At 42.9% G+C, this 18,988-nt stretch overlaps 2 protein-coding genes across 15 annotated transcripts in view; one reads left to right on the top strand and one right to left on the bottom strand.

Moving 5' to 3' along the window:
• RNF32 (ring finger protein 32) overlaps positions 1-9,138 on the top strand; it is a 50,111-nt gene extending 40,973 nt beyond the window's left edge. For all 5 annotated transcript variants that reach the window (XM_082472659.1, XM_082472661.1, XM_082472658.1 and 2 more), the window contains exon 9: positions 570-9,138. In XM_082472659.1, the coding sequence (XP_082328785.1) occupies positions 570-800 (231 nt within the window). In that variant the 3' untranslated portion in view covers positions 801-9,138. The remainder of the gene's footprint in view (positions 1-569) is intronic.
• LMBR1 (limb development membrane protein 1) overlaps positions 1-18,988 on the bottom strand; it is a 163,417-nt gene that overhangs the window by 5,341 nt on the left and 139,088 nt on the right. For 4 of the 10 annotated variants that reach the window (XM_082472643.1, XM_082472645.1, XM_082472638.1 and 1 more), the window contains one exon: positions 16,105-18,022. The exons of 5 other annotated variants lie outside the window; for them this stretch is intronic. In XM_082472643.1, coding sequence (XP_082328769.1) covers positions 17,937-18,022 — 86 coding nt within the window. In that variant the 3' untranslated portion in view covers positions 16,105-17,936. Of the gene's footprint in view, positions 1-15,404; positions 18,023-18,988 lie in introns of those variants that run through there. One more of the 10 variants, XM_082472637.1, reaches the window with a different exon arrangement.

Below are 18,988 nucleotides of genomic sequence, written 5' to 3' on the forward strand. Positions count from 1 at the left end.
CTCTGGGGTGAGTGCCAAGGCCCTTGAGTGTGAAATTCTGCTTTGATGATGGCATTTTGTGAAAGCGCCGAGGGAAAAGGCCTCCCCACATGCTCTTCCCCCGCCCCCCGGAGTTTCCCCGCAGGTCCCAGCCTGCCCTCCTCTTGCATCTGTAGGAGCCGTGAAAGAACGACACTCCAAATCCCACAGAGGAAACAATTGCTTAGAAAATCACAGAAAGAGGAAAATGTATAAAGAAGTTCAGCAGCTACACAGTATCAAGAAATTTGAAAAAGACTGCTCTTCATTGCTTAATTAAAAGAAAACCTATATTATTAATGCTCAGCATTTTATAAAGTATTTGTGTTTCAAAGTGGGTTATCCCAGGGGTGTTACTATCCCTTCCCATTTTTCACAAGAGTAGCAGAGTACGTATATAATTAATGCTATTTTAACACAGAATGAAATGTCTTCATTTTTAGAAGATCCACGTCTGTCAGTATACAGTTCTCACTTAAATTTCCGGAACTTCCTATCACGATGAAACCAACCACCTGCGTGACAAACCCCCGTGTCCTTCTGTGTTGCAGGCCCTGCTCCGGGAGAGCCCCGAGTGCTCCATCTGCCTCAGCCCGCTCTCCGTCGGCGGCCAGGCTCACCCGGCCCCCTCGGCACGGCACACGGTCCTCCTGTCCTGCTCACACGTGTTCCACCACACGTGTCTCCTTGCTCTGGAGGAGTTCTCCTTGGGGGACACTTCTCCCTTCCACGTGTGTCCTCTCTGCCGCTCTTGCTATCAAAAGAAAATTCTTGAATGTTGAATTCACAGGAATAAAATTATATAATTCAGGGGGAAAGGTTTACCTTAATTTTGGTAGTGTACTTAGGAAAGCTAACGATATTTTAAAAGCTGACAACCCATCCAATTTTAGTCTTTATAAAAAGAAAACGTCAGATTCATGAGTTGAATCAGTTGAGGTAAGTGAGGAATGGACTAAAAACTTCTGTCTTAGAGGTTCTGTAATTTGCTGATTTGCTCTGCCTCTAGTGGGCCAGCTGGAATTGCTCGTAACAGTAAAGGGACTCCCTTCTGACACAGTAGCCTGGCTCGCTGGCCCATTTCCACAGCGGTTCTGATTGGCCCGCAGGGGGCTGCCGGTAGGGTTACAATAATCTGTCTTCCCAGGCCTGGCCCCCGCGTGGCTGGGTACTTACCTACAGCTAGTGTCGACCACAACCTAAAGGTCCTCTGCCGCTCCTAATTCTTGTTTTGTAGTAACTGCTTTATTTCTATAGGATAAATTACTGTTGTACTTCAGCACTTTGAATATATAAACCCAAGACATGAAAATAAAATATTCAGTGGTTTCAACATCAGAAAATAGTAAATCACATAGTAATGACTTAGAGCCACATATACTGTTTTAGTTCATACGTGAAGAAATCCACGAAATCTTCCTGGGAGCCCGGTCGCTTACAAGAATGAAGCGCAGTTGGATGGTGAGGTGCCCCAGCTGCTGGAACAGATAAGGCCCAAACCTCAGGGACGGACAAAGCGGCCTGTTCTTTTGAACCCCAGCCCTTCGGCAGCGGGTGAGGGCTGAGGGGCTTCTCTAAGTGGACCCTGGCTCGTGGCCCGTGGCTCGTGGCTCTGCCCAGGCTCCCAAGTGACTCTCCCATGTGCTGAGGCAGAGACGTTTGTGGCCACGCCAGGGCACCTGGCACACAAGACTGCAGCCACAGCTAACTGCAGGCAAGGAGACAGGAAGCCCGGCCTGGGAGGAAAAAGATAGACAGGTTGCCAAGGCCAGGAGCACGCCTGCCACGGGTGCAGAACAGCCCAGTGTCGTGTGGGAAGAAATACTAAATGTATGCTCCTATTTATTTTCTACCCCATCCTTTTAAAACACTCATCTGGCATGTTTTATTTATATATAGCCATATACATGTATGCCATTTAAATGAGTCAATCCACGCATGTTGGCCTGTGCTCACTTTTCAGTGGTGGAGTTACAGGGGGAACGGACGTCAGGTTGGCTGGTTATCACGAAACTATCACAGTGGAGCTGTTCTGATGTGATTTTTCCCATTACAAAATGTGGAGACTAACTTGGAGAATGATTTAAAGAGTGAGTGAACACTTCTGTTGTGAGACAGCAGAGGGAGGCTGGATCCCAGACCTCACTTTTCTGTTCAGAAGGCCCACGAGGCAGAGCACAGCCGTGTGATAAGACTGGGCCAGTCTGATTCCAGGCCCCAAACCTGGAATCTGTGGGGAGAGTCCAGGGATGCCCAGGTCACTCAGTGATAGTAAGAGGCCCCTAAGGGCCAGGTGTGACCATGTCCCTGCACTCCTGTCCCTGGGCACGATGACTGGGTGTGGCCGCCCAAACCCCCGGCAGTCCCGCCTGCTTTCTGATCCCACTTCTCAAGCCTTCCCACTGCATCTGCGAGCTGTCAAGTCCTTCCAGTAAACTCTTTTCCTGCTAAGTGAGCACGGTCCGCCTCTGCTCTTTGCAACCAAGCACTCCACTGACCGAGGCCTTAGTTAATTGTAGGCAGCGGGTACACAGGGAAAATCAGTGAGGATGGAAATCTGGGGTTGGTCATCATTGGGGAAGATGGCAGTGAAAACCCCATGAGTGTTCAGGGGTGAGTCTCACACAGCTGTGAAAGTCGATGGCAAATCAGGTGATTTTCTTATTGACAAGTCTTCTGGAACAGCATGCCCAACAAAGCCTTGGGGAGACCAAGTTACAACCACAGAACAGTTAAAAAAAAAAAAGCACTTCAGTGGAGTAGCTGCTTCTCTGGACAGTTTGAAGACGACAACACATTCTCAGGTCAAGCCACGAACACCACACGGACTTTTGTACGGTAACATGACAGCCTCTTCAGGTCTCATTCAAAACTTGGCCATCGTCCAAGAAAGAGTTGGGGCCCTAAGAAGCGTGAGTTTGGCGGAGGACTCACTTGGGAGAGGGAAAGTCTGTGATGTTATTTAAATCCATGTATAATCCATAAATTTCTGGAGTTATTTACAAATACCATTTTTACCTTTCCAGGTGGTTGGGTATTTAGTTTATTACCATTTTGATTAGTAAATCCCAGTTTTGTTTCATTTTATCAGGGAGTATGATTTTATTGTCCCATTGCTGTAAAAACGCTTATGACAAGCAGCATTTATTACTTATCTGTTGGATGGGGGCTGCCTGCTCTGTGGTGGGCTCAGCTGGGCTTGGCTGCAAACTGTACCTTAGATCCAGATGTGTTCCCTGAGCTTGGTGAATTTGGTTTCTGGCACCTGCAACCAAAGAGCTCTGATGAGCACAAGATAGCACAAACTAAGGTGGAACCAGAGAAGAGAAAGAAGCAAGAGGACTTCCCTGGTGGTCCAGTGCTTAAGACTCCTTGCTTCCACTGCAGGGGGCGCGGGTTCGATCCCTGGTCGGGGAGCTAGGGTCCCGCATGCCGTGTGGTGTGGTGCAGCCAAAAAAAAAAAAAAGAAAGAAACGAGTGGTAGCAAAAGAAGGCAAGAAGGAGGCTGAGCTCCATACGATGAACACCCCGCACACCTGAGCTAGCAGTGGCCCCAAACAGGAAGACCGTGTGTGTTACGCGATTCCTCACGTCCATGAGTTAAAGAGAGTTCAGGGAGAAAATGGCTACCCTCTCTCTCTTTTTAAGAAAAGTGCCTCCTCTCTCTCATTGTTTGACTTGGTAACTGGAGTGGCTGTGGAGTACGGCTCGGATCTCCTTTCAAGGACACCGGCCGTGGGGAGTCAGCCGGCTGACGTCCTCCAGACGCTGCCCCTCCACGTCAGACTCGGAGCTCAAGCCAAGGCCACACGCTCCCCAGGCTGCTCCTGAGCACTCGGGGTCCAGACAACTCACACCAATAGTCCTCCCACCTCACAGACCACCACTCCTTATGCTCACCTCAGACATGACTTTTCCCATAAAAAGGCGGCTGTATGACAGACATAATAAACAGATGGTGTTCACTCCGAGGTCCCAAGATGCAGTGGTGAGTTTCCTGGGACAGATCTTGTAAAGTATTCCTCATACAGGCTGATGACCTCACACCAAGGTCAACGTGTACTGATACACCTCAATGGACAACAGGGTGTGGACAGGTAACTTCCTCCCGGGGAAGCTGAGAGCCTGCAGAGGACACGCGAAGACGAAGACGAGGCCCCGAGTCCGCCCTGAAGTGAGCGCTAGCAGCACCAGAGTGCCTACTTAAGTAAGTCACATAGGGATCTCAGCTCTTATTCTAGTGGCGCAAACTCAGATGCCTTCTGCGGCCGAGCAATAACAGATAAGCGGGAAAGCAGTTGGTTACTGATTAGGATCCATGATCCTGAAACATGGAACTTAACGCTGCCAGATTATCTACTTTTTAAAGAGACTATCTCTCACTCAAAAGACACCGAGGCTTTTGACTCTGATGACAATATGGTACTGGCATAAAAAGACAAATAGATCAGTGGAACAGAATAGAGAGCCCAGAAATAAACCCAAGCATACATGATCGATTAATTTACATCAAACAAGCCAAGAATATACAATGAAGAAAGAAGTCTCTTTAATAAATGGTGTTGGAAAAACTGGACAGCTACATGCAAAAGAGTGATGCTGGACCCCAGTCTTAAACGATATACAAAAATCAACTCAAAATGGACTTAAGGACTTGAACGTAAGACCTGAAACCATAAAACTTCTAGAAGAATACACAGGTGGTAAGCTCCTTGACATAAATCTTAGCAATTATTTTTTGGATGTGACACCAAAAGCAATACAACAAAAGCAAAAATAAATAAATAAAAAATATAAAATAAAAAAGCTTCTGCAAAACAAATATCAACAAAATGAAAAGGTAACAACCTACAGAATGGGAGAAAATATTTGCAAATCATCTATCTGTTAAGGGGTTAATATCCAAAAATACATAAAGAACTTATACAGCTCAATAGCAAAAAAATAATCTGATTAGAAAATGGACAGAAGATCTGAATAAACATTTTTCCAAATAAGACATACAGGTGGCTAACAGGTACATGAAAAGATGCTCAACATCAGTAATCAACAGAAAAATACAAATCAAAACCACAATGAGATATCACCTCACAACCGTTACAATGACTACTATCAAAAAGACAAGAAAAAAGTGCTGGCGAGGGTGTGGAGAACAGGGAGCCCTCCTGCGCTGTTGGCGGGAATGTAGATTGGTGCAGCCACCGTGGAGAGCAGTATGGAGGTTCCTCAAAAAACTAAAAATAGAACTACCAAATGATTTAGCAATTCTACTTCTGGGTATGTATCCAGAAGAAATGAAATCAGGATCTCCAAGAGATGTCTGCATCCCCATATTCACTGCAGCATTATGTACAATAACCAAGTCATGAAGACAATTTTAAGCGTCCATCAATGGATGAATGGTTAGAGAACATGTGGTATATAAAATATTATTCCTCTCTAAAAAGGAAATTCTGCCATTTGTGACAACATGGATGGAACTTAAAGCCATCACGCTAAGTGAAATAAGTAAGAGAAAGACAAATACCATATGATCTCACTTGTATGTGGAATCTAAAAAAACAAAAAAACAAACTCATAGATACAGAGGACAAAGTGGTGGTGGCCAGTGGAAGGGGGGTGGAGGTGGTGAGCAAAATGGGTGAAGGGGGTCAAAAGGTACAAACTCACAGTTATAAAATAAGTCCTGGGGATGTAATGTGCAGCATGGGGACCAGAGTTAACAATACTGTACTGGAACTATCAAATGCTTACTTTATGCTTTCTGCAGGGAGTGTGGATGTACATCTAACTTACCTAAAATGGTGTAAGACTTTTTAAAAACTTTATCCCTGGTTCTCATGGTAGTGTTAGGGGATGAAGTTTTCTGTGAGCCCCAATAACCAGCTGTAATATTGAATTCATGAGCCCAGGCCATAACCTATCTCTGCCCAGTGAGAGAAAGGCCTAAGAAGATCAAAGATTACACTTTGGCAAAATTCTTTGTTACATGATATTTCTGAAATTTTGAAATAATCTAGATGTACAAAAAAGTTATAACAATAGAATTCCCATGTAGCCTTCCCCCAGCTTCCCTTCATGTTAACATGCCATAGTAAAATTGTCTAAACCAGAAACTAACACTGATACAATAGTGTTAACTAATCTACAAATTTGATCAATTGTCTCTGAGATGTTTTGTGAACAAGAATTTTCTTTGCCAACAAGAATGCTAATGTCTAAAAGAATGTACCTTCCAAATTATAAGCCAAGTGTATACGGTGATGTCACCATACTATGTGGAAGTTTCCAGACAGAGGAGAATGAGTCATTGGCAAGAGCTCCATGAAATGAAGAGTACGTCTAAGTATTCATAATTCCAAACACAAGGTTAGTGTTTGCTACATTAAAAGAGGCGAATAATCTTCAAAAGTTTATGAGATATACTAATTAGAGTTTCAGGTTATAGAATTTAGAAATAAGCTTGATTTTATGGACAATTGGTTTATGGAAAAGGCACTGAAATCACACATATTGTTTACTATATTGCCACAACTGACTCATCATCTGGGGAAACAATAAAGCTGATCAAGGATCGGCTGGAACTGCATTCAGGTGCTCACGTCGGGGTCGGACCTGACTGCGGTGACCTGAGTGCAAGACGAGTTGCCATCTCCTAGGGAGCCCCAGGAGGGCAGGCAGGGCAGCTGTGCACCCCACGGGCATCCAAGTTCTTGTGACTGTCCATCTTCAAGGTAAGTTCATGGTGGGAAGTGGCTCAGAGCCCCAGTCATAATTCCCTGTCACATCCACGGTGCTTCTCCTAGCAGACTCACTTCTTGGAGTCACCTTTCCGGGGGCCCTACACAGCAATCTCCCTGATCACCCCTGAGCCATGTGGCCACAGCTACCCACCGTGGGGGGCTGGGTACACTGCCACCTTACAGAAAACCAGACTTGTGGTGCTTAGCATGAAGGAGAGCAGTTGTGTGCCAGTGACGGTCTGCACAGCCACTCTCATTCCTTTCATCAAAATAAACTCCAGACAAAGGGATGCCTGATTACCAAAAAATGGAGGCTTAAAAGTAGTTATGTTTGAGGTGATGAAAATGTTCTGGAATTAGATGGTGGTGATGTTTGTGAATATACTTAATGTTAAAAGAGAAAAACCACAGGCCCAAAATGGTCACTTGTGTCACTTGTGCTAAAGCCCATGATACTTGACCTAACTGCAGTTTCGGCCTTCACCAGAAATGTAATCTTGATCAACCAGTCTGGAATCTTCTAGTCTTCACCAAGGAGGTAGTCTGCCACATGGGCCCTCTCCACCCCCAGAGGAAGACGAGGCAATCTGCGTGATGAAACCCTTGCTGTTCCCTTCCCCCCAAATGATGTCTTGAACCAAAAATATTCCTTCCTTTTCTTTGGCTAATAGCTCCCTTGCCCCACCCTTCTCCCTATAAAAACCTTCTGTTTTGTACAACCCCTGGGAGCTTCTTCTAGGTGCTAGATGGGATGCTGCCCTAATCATAAGCCACCTAATAAGGCCAATTAGAGCCTCAATTTACTTGGTTGAATTTTGTTTTTTGAACACTAAACACCAGTGAACTGTTTACTCTGAGAGTGAATTTTATGGTGCACCGTCAAGCCCCCCAAGATGGCTGCTCTCTTGCTCTCTGGACATCCCCTGCTGGACCAGTCCCTGCCTCACCTACACCCTACTCACCTGGCTGACCTTCCCTCTTAATCACAGAGTCTGATCAGTAACTGCCGACATGCTTGTCCCCGGCCCCAGCTACTGACCGTCCTAATCTTCCCATCAGAACGGCTCCACTAGGATAGTTTCCCTGGTAACCAGCCGACCTGATGTCCATCCCCCTGTAACCTTCACCCCCACCCCGCCCCACAGCCGGAGGTGCCACTGCAGGACTTTGCTTCAGAGGTAAGATCCTGGGTCCAATAAACTACTGATGTCTCTGTCGCCACCACCAGGCTCTTTCTTTGGTCTCGCGACTGGGCAATTACAGGGCTTGCAGGCCTGTAGGGTGCAGCCCAACATGTGATATGTGAGCTACATCTTAATTAAAGGAGTTAGAGACAAAAACAGATAAATATTTTTACCTTGGAGTAGGGACTCTTGGAGTAGGGAAGTCCTAAGTACGATATCAAAAAATTTATGGGAAATTGTCAATTGTGACTACTTCAAAATTTTAGATTTCCATGTAACAGAAAACAATGTGAACAAGTTAAAAAAACAAATAACCAGGAAAAATATTTACAACACAACAGAAAGACAAATATTTACTACTGTAATAGAAAGGTTTTATAAAACAGTAAGAAATACCAAAAGTGGGCTAAGTACATTTAATAACTCATAAAAGCAGAAATACAAATAGTTGCTAAAATTCTTTTTAAAGTTCCCCCCACTAGTTATTAAAAGTGTGAGAAAAACAGTATTTGCCCATCAAGTTGCCACTAAGGTAAAAGACTGGCAAAATCCAGTGTTAGCTAGACACGCACATGCTGCTGATGAGAGCATGATGATATGGTCTTTCTCTTGGAAGTGTGCATTCTCTTTGATCCACTTTCATTTCTAGGAATTATGTGACATTGTGACTTATAATAAAAAATACACATGTGGTCCTCCTCCATTTCTGGAACAGAGCTCTGAAGACCCTTGGAATTTCCTAAGTGATAAGAGGATAAGGGTATCTTTTTATATTCATAACAAGCCCCTTTCAACCACACCTGGGCTTACGTGAATGAGGTGACGATTTTTTTTTAATTGAAGTAGAGTTGATTTACAATATTGTGTTAGTTTCAGGTGTACAGTGATTCGGTTATACATATATATACACATATTTATCTATATTCTTTTTTTTCTGATTCTTTTCCATTATAGTTTGCTACAAGATATTGAATATACTTCTCTGTGCTATACAGTAAATCCTTGCTGTTTATTTATTTTATATATGGTAGTGTGTATCTGTTAATCCCATACTGCCAATTTGTCTCCCCACCCTTCCCCTTTGGTAACCACAAGTTTGTTTTCTATGTCTGAATTTGTTTGTTTTATAAATAAGTTCATTTGTACCACTTTTTAGATTCCACATATAAGTGATATCATGATATTTGCCTTTCTCTGTCTGACTTATGGCATTATTTCATTCTTTTTTATGGCTGAGTAACATTCCGTTGTGCATATATTCTTTATCCATTCATCTGTCAATGGACATTTAGGTTGTTTCCATGTCTTGGTTATTGTAAATAGTGCTGGTACGAACACTGGGGTGCATGTAAATTTTCAAATTAGAGGTTTCTCCAGATATATGCCCAGGAGTAGGATTGCAGGATCATACGGTAACTCTATCTTTAGTTTTTTTAAGGAACCTCCACGTTGTTTTCCATAGTGGCTGCACCAATTTACATTCCCACCAGCTGTGTAGGAGGGTTCCCTTTTCTCCACACTGAATGAGGTGACTTCCGGAAACTCCCCAAGGATGGCCAGGGGAACCAACCAACTAATTAGGGGTCAGCCCCACCCTCCTGACCTCTGGGGAGTGGAAAGGGGCTAGAGGGTGAGCTCATCGCTAGTGGCCAATCATTTAATCCATCACGCCTATATAGTGAAGCCTCCACACACACAAAAACCGCTAACTGAAGGGACTCCAAGAGCTTCCGTGTCGGTGAATGCATGGAGGCTCTAGGAGAGTGGGGCACCCCGAGAGGGTGGGGAAGTTCAGTGCCCCTTCCCCAAACCTGGCCTGTGCATCTCTTCCATCTGGCTGTTCCTGACTTGTATCCTTTATGGGAAACAGGTAATCTAGCAAGTCAACTGTCTTCCAGCATTCTGTGAGCTGCTCTAGCAAACTACTGAACTGGAAGAGGGGGTCCTGGGACCCTCTGATGTACAGCTGGTTGGTCAGAAGCATAGGTGACAGCCTGGGCTTGGGATCAGCATCTGAAGCGGGGGGGTGGGGGGGGGGGTAGGCAGCCAGTCTTATTGGGACTGAGCCCCTAACATGTGGGTGTGTACTAATTTCATGAAGATAGTGTCAGAATTGAATTGAATTGTAGGACACCCATGTAGTTATCCACAGATAATTGGAGAAATACTTGGTGTAGAAAAAAACCCCACACATTTGGTGGTTACCAGTGAAATAGTGAGAGTATGAGAAAGAGGAGTTTTTCATTACAAACTTCTAAGGAGATAATAGAACAGTGTGCTAAGATACATGTAGAAAGCTATTTGTTAGTATTTACAGTAGTTCGAAACTGGAAATAATCTAGACACCCATCCCTAAGGAGTTGATTAAAATATGGTCCATACACATCAAGAGGAATACTATACAGCCATTCAATGGAATGATGTAAACCTACATCTATTGGTAGGAAAAGAAGCTCATGAACAAACGAGGTTCCACATACATACGACAATCCTGTGGTTGCATGTGGTTCGTCACAGAGCAACCACATGGAATTACAATGACAATTTAAACGCTGAAACTTGAGTTAGGTCAGGCAAATCAGCAGAAACACTGTGAGGGTCCAATATCATTGCGCAACCCCCCATCTTTTCTGGCTGAGCTGAGAGGCTTGCGGGACCTCAGATCCCCGACCAGGGACTGAACCCAGGCCTCGGCAGGGAAAGCGCTGTGTCCTAACCACTGGACCGCCAGGGAACTCCTCACTGCCTTTTGTAGACAGACTTGGCTTCTGTTTCAAAGACAAAGCCTCATAAGGAAACTAATTAATTTAATGTTTGACACATCTAGACTCTCAAGCTTAACCAAATAAACGTAATGAGGATGTGGAGACCCAAAAATGCTTTCTTGTCTGTTACAAGTTTTTAACATAGCCTGTATGATTCCAAAATCCTCATCATAATTTAAGAAATGATGATTTTAGGCAACTCCAGTAGATGAAAAATTTCCATGAGGATAAGTGAGGACTCACTTAGAAAAGCCCCATATGGACCAGATAAATGCTGAATGGCTTTTACGGAGCTGGTCTCAGTTGTTCTTATACAGCCCCACTATCAAAAATTTTAAAGTCTTATTTTAGTCCTTTATAGGATCTGCTACAGCTAATTGTGACATTACCTTAAAAATGTCAAGCAACTATAAGAGAACATTTAAATAAATTATTTAAAATAACAGCTAATACTTATCAAGTACCTAATGTTTCAGGCCCTGTGTCAGTGGCTGTGGCATGTCGGCCACAGCCTGGTGCACATGTAACACATACACAGATACACATACACAGATACACATGCACAGATACACATGCACTGATACACATACACAGATACACATACACTGATACACATGCACTGATACACATACACAGATACACATGCACAGATACACAGATACACATACACAGATACACATGCACTGATACACATGCACAGATACACATGCACAGATACACAGATACACATACACAGATACACATGCACTGATACACATGCACAGATACACACACACTGATACACATACACAGATACACACGCACAGATACACATACACAGATACACATGCACTGATACACATACACAGATACACACACACTGATACACATACACTGATACACATACACAGATACACATACACTGATACACATACACAGATACACATACACTGATACACCGATACACATACACAGATACACATGCACAGATATACATACACAGATACACACACACTGATACACATGCACAGATACACATGCACTGATACACATACACAGATACACACACATAGATACAGAAGCCACCCGGCGTGTTCCACTACATGGTACACAGGTGTGATTCCCCCCCTTTCAGATTGGTAAATAACTATGGCTACTGTTTCCTAGCGCTTTTTCACAACCACAGGTCCTGCCCCTTTTACGTGTTGGGGAAAGGAATGCAGAAATCATGAGGAAACCGAAGCTCTGGTCAGCTCACGCTGGGGCTCAAGGCCGCCAGTTCCAGGCCTGTGCTCGCTGAGCACCAGTGGCTCACAGCGGCTCTGCCTAAACCCCTCCCAGATGCAGCGCTCGCTGTACGGCGGGAAACCTGCAGGGCCGCGCCCTGTGACACGTGGAGCAGAACCACCATCTTTAAAAACCTTTCCCGGACCGTTTTTCTTCCTTCCAAGGCAGTCACGCCACGTTCTTAAAGCCCAAATATCGCACACGTGTTCTCTACCTGGTTCAGTGTCCTCACCAAGCACCACGAAGACAGGTAACAATTTTAAACAAGTCCCTTTGTTCGGTCTCAGAGGCTCTGATCTTAGCTAGGGCTCTGTCAACTGGTCTCAGGGCCTCCTGTGTGAAAATAGGTGCCTTCTTTTCATCAGCTGTAATTGATAAGTAAAGTCTATCTGAGAAGCAATGTTTATAAAGTGGTTAAGGGTAAGGACTCAGGAGACAGCTGGCCCGGGATTCGAATCCTGTGCCCTGTGGGTCCCCGGGCAGGTTACTTAACCTCTCTGTGCTTTAGCTTCCTCATCTGCAAAGTGGGAATACTAACAGTACCTACTTCACAGGATTGTCAGGAGGATTAAATAAGTTACATATTTAAATAAACATGCATATACACACACATATAAAATGCTTAGAACAATACCTGGCACAGGAAAGCACTATTTAAGTGGCTACTGCTATTATTATTGTTGTTGTTACTACTATTTTAAAGCAGTAAGTCCCTTTTGCAAGCTATATACATAAAATTCGTCTCATTTTAGAACCACATCTTAAATATCTACTTATGTTATCTGCATTATTAAATGTTTAGCTGTATAACTGAGAAAGAACTAAGTCTGCTTGAGTTTCTAAGGCCTAGAAATATGGACCCTGGGACTATGCCACACTTCTGCAACTCCCCATCAGCACTAAGACAAGTGGAAAGACAGACGATGTTCAAACACCTGACTCAATATCCTGGCGCTGGAAAATTCTGAACCACCCGACTGGAGTCACTAAAAAAAGAAATCAAAACCCCCAAACCAGGAAGAGGTGAGACTCAGTGATACTGACCTGCGTTCACAGACAGCTCTTCAACTCCCTAGCTGTGTGACCTCAGCAAATCTTAACCTTCGTGTGTTTGGGCCCCTTCTCTGCAAAATGGAGGCGTGTGTTTTCCCATTTCCCAGGTCTTCGGGCTGCTGAGAGTGAGAACATGGCACCTGCCTCCTCCCTTCCCCTGCGCCCCCTTCACCTCCTTGACTTCGAGGTCTGATGAGATGCCACAGTGAGGACTAAAAAGAGAAAAGAAGAAGTGAATCACTGCTGAGACTGAAGTAAAGAGAGGATGAGAGAGAGAGTGGAGGTGATGAGAAACTCTCTGAACAGGCACAGGCCGGGGAGAGACAGGTGCTAGCGTCGGCAATCATACCTCTGTCACTTCATCCTCAAGGCCACTGTTAAGCCGACAGAGAAAAACTATAGAAGATTTCAAGAGGGCTGTGAAAGGAAAGCTGCAGAATCAATATGCTAGCTCCAGAAGTATCCCAAATCCTTGATCCTCAGTGTCACTGTTTGTAAGCAGTACATTCTTTTAGTAATAGCTTTTCAAAGGAAAAGACATTACATCCTTCACATAGTATTCTTAGAAACTGATAAAACCTTCTTCCTCAGATTCACAGCCCACATTTGAATCTCAGCCTCCTCACATCGAGACACTGAAGATCCTTCTGTTTCTCTCTGGTCCTCAGAAAGCAAGCACCGCAGCTGCTGCTGCCCTGCTTTCTGTAATCCATGCTTGTGAGAACCTGACTTCTTCACACCTTTAGAAGAGCACAACACCAAAGTCATATCCACTATGACTGGGTTTTGTGTGAATTTCTTGTTTGATTACAGTTGAACTTGAAAAAACTTTTTCCTAATTGAATTGCAAAGAATTGGAAGTTAAATAACTTATCTTGAAAACTAGCTCCCAGCACTACTCCTTTAAGACATGTGGATCAATCACTTAGTTTTGAAATTTTATAATCCACTTTTTAGAGTTTGAGCAATTTCTACTGATTTTAATTACATTCTTTTCAGTGGAACAAGTAATTTGCATATGAAATCCTTTTGTTTCAGTGGTATTTGCAATAATGAATTTTACCTGAACAATATTCAAAAGCCAAAAAAATGCTTTGTATTCTTTCAGCCAGGAAATGACTTGGTGGTTTGTGTCAAGTATTTTTTAAAAAAATACCTTAGAAAAATACCAACAAAACAGAATAGAAAAAGCCAGCATGCATCACACACAGTAAAAGTAGGTACTGTTTTGTTAAATTTTTGTTTGTATGTATAGAAGTATGTACGTGTGTGTGAGTTACAATGTAAACTGGATTTCTTACTCTGGTCAGAAGTCTGAAAGCCACTGCCGTAGAGGCTTCTATTTGTCAGTGAATGAAGCACATGCTAAAGGCATTTGCCTTCCAAGCACTCTGGATTAAGCTGCTCACACCACAATCAGGTATGTGGCTCAGTCCTTCAATGGAAGAAATCAGAGAAATCAAATCTAAATAAGTCAAATAAATAACATACATGATTTCAATTACTGATGCTACATTTTAGGTTGCAAGAAATTGATCTATCAAAAACTCCCCAACAAAAAGGAGAGAAAATATCCACTCCTTCCTCAATTCAACATTCCACCAGAATAGTTATTGCCCTTTATAAAACTGAAATGAAAATAACCTATATATGCTCTTAAGTTTTAGCCATGATGGTATTTAAGATTAAAAAATAAAAAACACATTTGAGTACTTATAAACCAAAATATGAAATCACTTTTTGTAAAACTTTAATTTCTGAGACATTTAAAAAGTCACACTAAAAGTATCTCATAGAAACAAGGCTGATAACCTGTAAACAAAACACTCTGTAAACAAAAATAATTTGCCAGTGCATCCAAACATTATTTTTAAAGTAACATCATACCAATTTTTTAAAAGTTTAAAAAGTCAGTACTGCATGTATCCTCATACTTAAAAAAAATTATTGTAAGAACTCTGCCTTTATACACTAAATACTGTGCTAACAACATAGAAAGCCACCTAGGGCTTTCACGCGATGTAAGCCTGTGTTGCTGGCAAATAAGGCGGTTACAGAGGCCATAGGGCGGCCGACTGCTCCAGAAAGCCAGGCAGAAGCCGATGCCCCGAAGGTCAGGTGTATATGTACCTTTGACGCACCCGAGACTGAGAACCACCAGGAAGGTTTCATTCTCATCCACTGTCAACCCCTCAGCGTGGCACTGAAGGTGCTAACGTGTGTGTGTGTGTGTGTGTGTGTGTGTAATTTTCACATAAAGTCTCATATTTACAGCAGATCTATTTTTACATAGAATGTATATAAAGCTAAACAAATTTTAAATCTAAGAAATATCTTGGAAAATCAGTAAAAATCATTACAAACGTTATAATCTGTAAAATTTATAACTTCAAAATAATTTATTTACATACTGTAGAACCAATGAATGATAAGAATTGGCCCAGTCTCCTCAAGAAACTTTGTGATTGCAGTGCCTAATGTCCTTTTAAAATAGATCCTAGCAGTGAGAAAACATAAAAGGAGCATTTGATTTAACGCAGTCAGCGATGTACCCCATCCACTTAGAAGGAAGGCAGTTTCAGGCCCGTCCGGCTGCCGGCGCCGGGACCTCGGACCTGAGGCCTCGTGCCCGCCCCGCACTGCACTCACAGCTGCAGTAACAGGCAGCTCACGGGTGCCTGTCCTTACCGGTCCTCCGGTGCTCGGCCTCAGTGCGCTGCACCCGCTTCTGCCACAGGTGCATATGCCAGCCTCCAGTGTGCGTCCAAGAGAAGCACCTGCATTCAGAGTAAGTGTCTCACTCAAGAGGAAGATTGTGCTTGTGACCAGGAATACACCAGGTGTTTCTAGAGCCTCAAGTGCTTGTCATTACGTGCAGACCGAGGATGTGACCACCCGTATTTGCTTCCACAGAAGGCATTTTGCACCCAAGGTTCAAAACCGTCCCTCTGTTCCACACAGCAATGAAGAAGCATCCACTAAGAGCTTCAGGAATTTATAATACATTTCACTCCTTACTAATCCAAACCTGGCTTAAGTCCTCTGACGGAAAGAAACTTTCAAATGAACAAAGAGTTGATATAGACATTGAAAAGTTTAATATTTTACTCAAAAATTTTCAGACATCTTACAAATACCCAGAAGCTCTTCCTCTGGATGTCTGCCCTGAAATTGGTGTAAGTTAGAAGTGATATTCTTTTATTTAAAGGAATTCCTTTCTCTTCTCCCCTTGACCTGGTCTGCTCAAAGCAAGCAAGTTTCGGTAAAAATCAAAACTTGCAATTAACACTTAAATAGGTATAATTACCAGTAAAATTAGAAAGCAGCCAATTTTTATTCATTTTCTCAGTATGTGGATCTTATGCTGAGAAATTCACCCATACTAGACTGGTGGTATTTACTGAGTGTTATTTAGAATCACAAAATGTTCTTTTATTTTAAAACTAAGCTGCATTTTAACAAGAAGAGAAGCTCAGAAGGCAATGCAGAGGTATAAATAAATAAAGGAGAAGTATACACAATGGAGCTTTGGGTTACCTTCTCTTATTATATTGGATCTAAGTGGAAATTTTTGATGTCAAAATATATATAGCCTGTTTTTCATAAATTTCTCCCAAAAAACCCTTTAAATTCAACAATTTGAGAAAACTGTTCTTTTACTTTTGTCTGAACACAATCTGTTGCCAAACACACAGCGCACATGAACATATGTGTTTATAGAAGCTGCATGATATGAACTGTGTGCAAGTGGACCCATCTGCTATTTTTGCATGCACAATTTCTGGTACTCAATCCTAGTGGATGGTAACACGGAGTATAATGTTATAGCTTTTATTCAGTGGACTTAAAGTCAAGAACCCATCCCAAGAATTATTTACAATTTAATAACTGAATGATCATCAGACCACGATACACTGCAAAACTTTTCTTACATCATGAATGCTGATGCTGTGTGTTTTGGGTGTTAAATGGTAACATTCGTAAGTCTGATGTTTAAATTGGCATGTACAGAAGTGATCAAAGCCTGAAGACTGTGGCGATAGAAGGGGTGTCTACCACAGAGCACTTATAGTTCATAATGGACACAAGGAGCACAGGGAATTAAGGGATTTCTGAAAAAAATGTTTAAAAAAAACTGAGTGTACATATAGCCTATAAGGCAAAATCTAAGTTACAAGTGTATTCAACACTGGCAACTATGTTATGAGAGGTAATACTGAATTATATACACAAACTGTCAAAGAACTATGATTACATAATACTTCCTACCATAGCTTATTCCACTGGACAGCAGGAGGTATTCCTGTGGCATTCTACCAAGGCTCAAGTTTTAAAAGAATTTTGTATTTTTCCCTTGACTCAAAGTCCAATCAATATCATTCTGTAACATAAATCAGAACTATGCTTTTGTTTTTTCTTTAAGGAAGTAAAAAATATAATTTGCAACCATTTACAGTTCCAATGTACCCACTGCAGTATCATCTATAAACTTTCATTTTTTGCAGAAACTTCACATCTAAGTACCAAGGATGCCCTTTCATGTAGGGCATGAATGGAATTCATTTTGAATGGAATATATAGCAAGATTTAAGTGAATCCTTAGAAAGCCCCGAAGTTGGCCTTTTCTAACACTCTCACATGGGTGCATAACTGATGCAAGCAAACATGGCCCCAGAAGGCGCGCCGCCCTGAGGAGCCTGCACCCGGCTGGAAACTACAAGGGACCCCCCCAAAGGTAAATAAAAAGAAGAAGACCTGCAACAGCCAAGCTCTTAGATTATGAAAACGACACTGACAGGCCCAGGCCCTAAACGTGGACCACAGGCAGCAGCAAGCATCCCTGACTGACGGGAATGTCACGAGTTTGGGGCGCTCAGGCTCTTGATTGCAGAGCGGTGCTGTGGGGCTCACAGTGCTTTCTGATGCCCATTTGCAGAAGGCTTTGCGGTTTCTGAATCCCTTGAAGTATCTGATAAGTGAAGTTTATGAAGCCCTGCAGGAAAATGAAGAAAATGTAAGAACTAATGCACTGTTGAGAGGTCGGGCAGAGTGTGCCGTGTTCCTGAGGGAACCGTGCTGCTCTGGCTACACTCCCTGCAGGATGAAAGGGCCCTTCTCCCCACCGGCAGGGCCCGGGCCTGAGCTGAAGACAGCTGCCCAGGAGGCAGTCAGGCGTCCCCTAGTTCAGGGCAGCCTGGGAGTCCTTCCTTCATCCAACAACCCACGGGGCCGGCTCAGGCTTCCGGTGAGATGCAGCGGCCACTGCCCTCCGCACAGCTCCTGCCCCTGCCCCGCCCTCCACCTTGGTCCAAGAGCAACTTCTAATAAACCTCCTCCTGCAGGCTTATCCCCATACCCGAGTGCCCTTCCCAGGGAACAACCTGAAACGAGGATGATCCCATTTTTGTTTTAAAAGACACCCATACATATACACTCCCAGGAAAACACAGGGAAAGACACATCAAAACATAAAGCATGCAAGTAAAAAGAAAAGCAACGGAAGACACTACCAAGAAGAAAGAAATGGCAACAGAACAAACTGACCATAAATAAGATTTCACTACTCAAAGATATTTCACAGAGTAAAAGATTATTACTACCTTTTAAGTTACATTACTTTCCCTCTGTATCATACAGCAATTATTTACATAGTATACCTGACACATAGAACAATACTGTGCCCTCACAGGCAGAAAAGTGAGAAGAAATTTTAAGAGTTTAAGTGGCATTAAAGCTCTGAGCACTTTAACAAAATGAAGCATAAAGACATTCAAGAACACATAAGCAACACATCCATGGAAAAGATTTTGAGAAAACGATTTTTATAAGGCTCAGATATTTGTAAAAATATACCTGGATAAGATTATTTTTCCCCTAAAATTTCAGATGGTTGTCTACCTGACTGGTAAGCAGTTTTATATCCCTCATAAGCCAACACAGCACTCCAAATTTTAAAATT

This window comes from Balaenoptera physalus (genome assembly GCF_965194825.1).
Source record: "Balaenoptera physalus genome assembly, chromosome: 8".
Taxonomy (NCBI): domain Eukaryota; kingdom Metazoa; phylum Chordata; class Mammalia; order Artiodactyla; family Balaenopteridae; genus Balaenoptera; species Balaenoptera physalus.